At 59.3% G+C, this 3,953-nt stretch overlaps 1 protein-coding gene across 1 annotated transcript; it reads left to right on the forward strand.

Annotated features, from left to right (window-relative positions):
* The first annotated feature begins 1,907 nt into the window (after nt 1-1,907).
* Nucleotides 1,908-2,996, forward strand: LOC129683591 (RING finger protein 225). Its single transcript, XM_055616364.1, has one exon. The coding sequence runs from the start codon at nt 1,908-1,910 to the stop codon at nt 2,994-2,996; it is 1,089 nt and encodes a 362-aa protein (XP_055472339.1).
* The last annotated feature ends 957 nt before the right edge of the window (nt 2,997-3,953 follow it).

Genomic DNA, 3,953 nt, shown 5'->3' on the forward strand with positions numbered 1-3,953 from the left:
CAAGAGGATAATTATTAAGCCTGAAACTAGATAGTTAACGTTTTAAAACAAGTTTTAACTTAAGGCCTTAAGTTTAAGGCATAGTAATTCACTGTTCACATTGAGTAAAATTATACTTATTTCCAAATGCTCCAGAAATGTCATAGTCATTTAGAACTTCCCTCCAGAGGCTCATTTTTGGTTTTTGTTTGGAGACAGGGTCTCATGTAGCCCAGGCTGGTCTGGAGCTTGGTAAGTATTTGAGGATGCTTTGAATTTCTAACCTCCTGCCTCCGCCTCCCAAGTGGTTGCATTATGCTGCTGTGCCCACTTGATGTTAGCGCTCAGGATGGCATTCAGGGTTGTGCACCAGCACTCTCCCAACTGAGCTGCATGCCCAGCCAGCGCTTGCTGGCTCCTCACTGCTTTCTTTCTGTCCTCTTTCTTTAAAGTGCTTCCCAGTCATCATTTCGGCAGCTATTCCTGGAGGCACCTTGAGATCTTCAGAGACTCCAGGACAGAAAATGCAGTGTTCCTACCACCTGTAATAAATGATGATGATGATGATGATGATGATGATGATGATGATGATGATCTTACAAAGCTATCTTTCTCCCCTTTCTTTGCTGAGTGTGGAGCTGGGTGGCCATTTTTTTTTTTTTTTTTCTTTTCACGGGGCGAGGAGCGTGGCATCTGGAGAGACAGCGGATGTCTGAATATCACCGTGCAGGCTGTACCCAAAGGCTCCTGTATCTTACTGCAGAAGCTACATCTTGCTGACTTGTATCTTTGGAATTCTATAAACCATAAACCTTAGCGTTTTTCATGAACTCGGCGCCTACCCCACACACGAAGCGGAGAGTTTTGTGTTCTCGGTATCTGAATGAACTGAAGTTAAAGTGGAGCTTTGGAGGAAGGGGGTGGGTGAGGCTAGCTGCAGGCTTTAAACTGGACTTTTCCTTGTGTGAACTTTCTTGCCAACTTCCTTCTCCTCTGCCTCTGTAGCCGCCTGGTACTAGAAAACAGCTGCATCTACAGTGGTCGTTGCCAGGAAAACAGCAGGACTCTGTTCCCAATCTGTCTTCTCTCCTTATACTCAGGAAGCAACATTTCCGAGGAAGAAAAGGGTATTATCCGGTTCCCAAATTTCCTCCAAATGGCGAAGGGGAAAAAATGCCCTTCTCCGCTTCCACTGCGAGATGGGCACAGCCCCGCCGCCCGGTCCCTGCTAATAAAAGCTCAAAGCGTAAATGGCTTGGGGATTATTGGCTTTCGTCCTTGGACCGAGACATGAGATCACGATTTTCAGCCTGGGAAGGAACCGCCTCTGCCAGGCTGCCGAGGCCGCCGCTTCCCCTCCCTGCGCGGGTCCCGCATTACATCACGGTGAGCTCTGGTTGGTAAGGGGAGAGGAGACTTCTCCCGGGACCTAACCCCAGGCAGGGAAGGATAAAACAGATACAAAGGAGGGGTGGGAGGAGGGATGCGGAGGAAGTGGAAAAAAAAAGGAAAAAGCGGGTCCCAGCAGCACAGCATCTGTAGCGGCTGTGTGTACTGGCAAAACGGATCAGCCTTAAGGAACTGCACCCCCAAACGCACCCAGCCCACCTGAACCCCAATTTTAAGTCCAACATAAACCAGTACAGAAATTTGTCAGTAGACCTAGGTCAAGAGCACTAGGGGTACCTCAGTAGGGCGCCCCCGGTCCTGGAAGGACTAGAGCATCCGCACTGGGGTGGGGTGAGGTGGGGTGGGTGGACCGGAGGGCCGGGCGGGGGCGCAGCAGCCAGCGGTTACTTCCCCCGCCAGGCGACAGCAGTCGGAGGGGGGAGGCAGAAGCGCCTCCTCCCCGCCCTGAGCCCGGGAGGCAGCTCAGGGGGAGAGAGGAAGGTGCCTCACCCAGCCCCCCATGAGGGGCGGACGGTGCCATGGCAGCTCCCGCGAACGACAGCGGCGGCAGCACCCAGAGCAGGAGCAGCAGCCCCGGGAGCCGAGAGGGAGCTGGGGGCACTGCGGCTGCGAGAGGTCGCGACGGCGACGACGGGGACACCGCGGGAGCCCGGGACCCCGCGGCGACCGTCCCTGGCCTCCCCCCTCCCCTCGAGGACTACGAGTGCAAAATCTGCTACAACTACTTCGACGCGGACCGGCGCGCCCCCAAGCTGCTGGCCTGCCTGCACACCTTCTGCCAGGAGTGCCTGAGCCAGCTGCAGCTCCGCGCCGCCGCCGCCGCCGCCTCCTCCTCCGGCTCGGCCCCCGAGCGCGCGCCTCGCCCTCCGCCCTGGCACGGGCCGCCCGGCGCGATCGCGTGCCCGGTGTGCCGCCACCGCACGCCGCTGCCGGACAGCCGCGTGCACGGCCTGCCCAACAACACCAAGCTCGCCGAGGCCTTCCCGCTGGCCCTGCGCGCCGCGCACGACCCCCTCCCCCAGGACCGCCTCCCGCCGCTGGCCTCCCGCCGCCCCGCGCCCACCGCCGCCGCCGCCTCCCCGCCGCCAGCCCCCGCCCCGCGGCCGGAGCCGCCGGCGCCACCCCCCGCTGAGGACGCCGCCCCCGGAGCTCGGGGACGCCCGGGTCTCCGCGCCCCGGGCGCCTACGAGAGCTGTCAGAACTGCAAACGCGCGGCTCTCACCGCCGGCTGCGTGTGCGTGGTCTTCTCGTTCCTCTCCATGGTGGTGCTCCTGTTCACCGGCCTCATCTTCGTCAACCACTACGGTGGCGGCGGTGGCGGCGGTGGCGGCGGCGGCGGTGGGGGGACCCCGGGCAGCGGTTCGGTCCCCGGCCCCGCCCCAGCCACTGGCTCGCCTTCGCCCTCTCCGGTGGGACCCATCTGCCTGTCGGTGGCTAGCATCCTGGCGCTCTTCTCCGTGGTGGTCACCTGGATCATCTGTTGGCTCAAGTATCGGCCCGAGGGGGCGGCCGCGGGCTCCGCGGGCTCCGCGGGAAGCGGCGGCGGGAGTGGCTCGAGGGCGCGGGCGGCTGCAGCCCCCGGCGGCTCCAGGAGGGGCGACACTTAACGGGCACGCACACACCTGAGAGGCCGCGGGGCACCCCGCCTTGGACTCAGTGCACTGGGGGTTTCTCCCCGCTCCGTCTGTGACCACGGACCACTGAGTCACTTGGGGGAGGGGGGTGGCTCGGTTCTCCTCCTCTTGATCTTTCCGTTCCTTACTTCCTTAACCTTGGGCGAGAGAGGGAGACAGAAGAGAAAGGGATGCTGAGGTTGTGTGTGTGTTGGGGGGGGTGTCCCCTTTTATCCAGACCTCTGCCTTACGCGCCACCCCCATCCTGATCGGAGAGTGTGGCTGTCCCTTCCCCAGAGCCCGAGGATGTGCGGAAAGCAGATTCCTGGCGCCTGGAACTTGGGCGCGCGTGCTCGCCCGCAACACTTGTGAACATTTGCCTAAACAAACAAACAAACAAACAAACAAACAAAAAGAATGAATAAGATGTAAACGCAGACGATCTTCCTGGGAGATACCGGGAGGGCAGAAACTGATGGCTAGTCCGGGGCCCGGCGCCGAGAGATGAGCATCACGTTGGACTTAGCCGGAGCAGCCGGTCAGCGAGGAGCCGGACAGGTGCTCAGCGCGCGTGCGCGCCCCGGGCTGGCTCTGTTCTTTCCCAAGCCGGCGCGCGCTCGCTGGCGATCCGCTGCTTTACGCCCGGTGGCTGGAGCCGAGCCCAGAAGTCTCATCTCCTGGAGGCTTGTGGTTGTTTTAGTCGCAGTGTTACTGCCAGGAAGTCATTTTCTTCTTCTGTAACCGGACTCGACTCAGGGAGCTTAAAGAGCCTGACCTCCCTTCTCTGGAAACTGACTGACTGTTGCCCCCACCTGGAAGACACTGAAAAGCTATTTATTCAGAGTATAAGCTATAGGTTTCCCCCTTTCCTGTGAACCCTCCCCCATTTCACTTAAAAATAACTTATTTTTTGAATATATAAATCTGAAAGTTTTGCACATGAGGATCTTC

Source organism: Psammomys obesus, unplaced genomic scaffold, assembly GCF_907164565.1.
Source record: "Psammomys obesus unplaced genomic scaffold, mPsaObe1.curated_primary_1811, whole genome shotgun sequence".
NCBI lineage: Eukaryota > Metazoa > Chordata > Mammalia > Rodentia > Muridae > Psammomys > Psammomys obesus.

Bases quoted from the DNA above. Each gene is read 5' to 3' on its own strand.
- LOC129683591 (XM_055616364.1), top strand. From the start codon at position 1,908: ATGGCAGCTCCCGCGAACGACAGCGGCGGCAGCACCCAGAGCAGGAGC.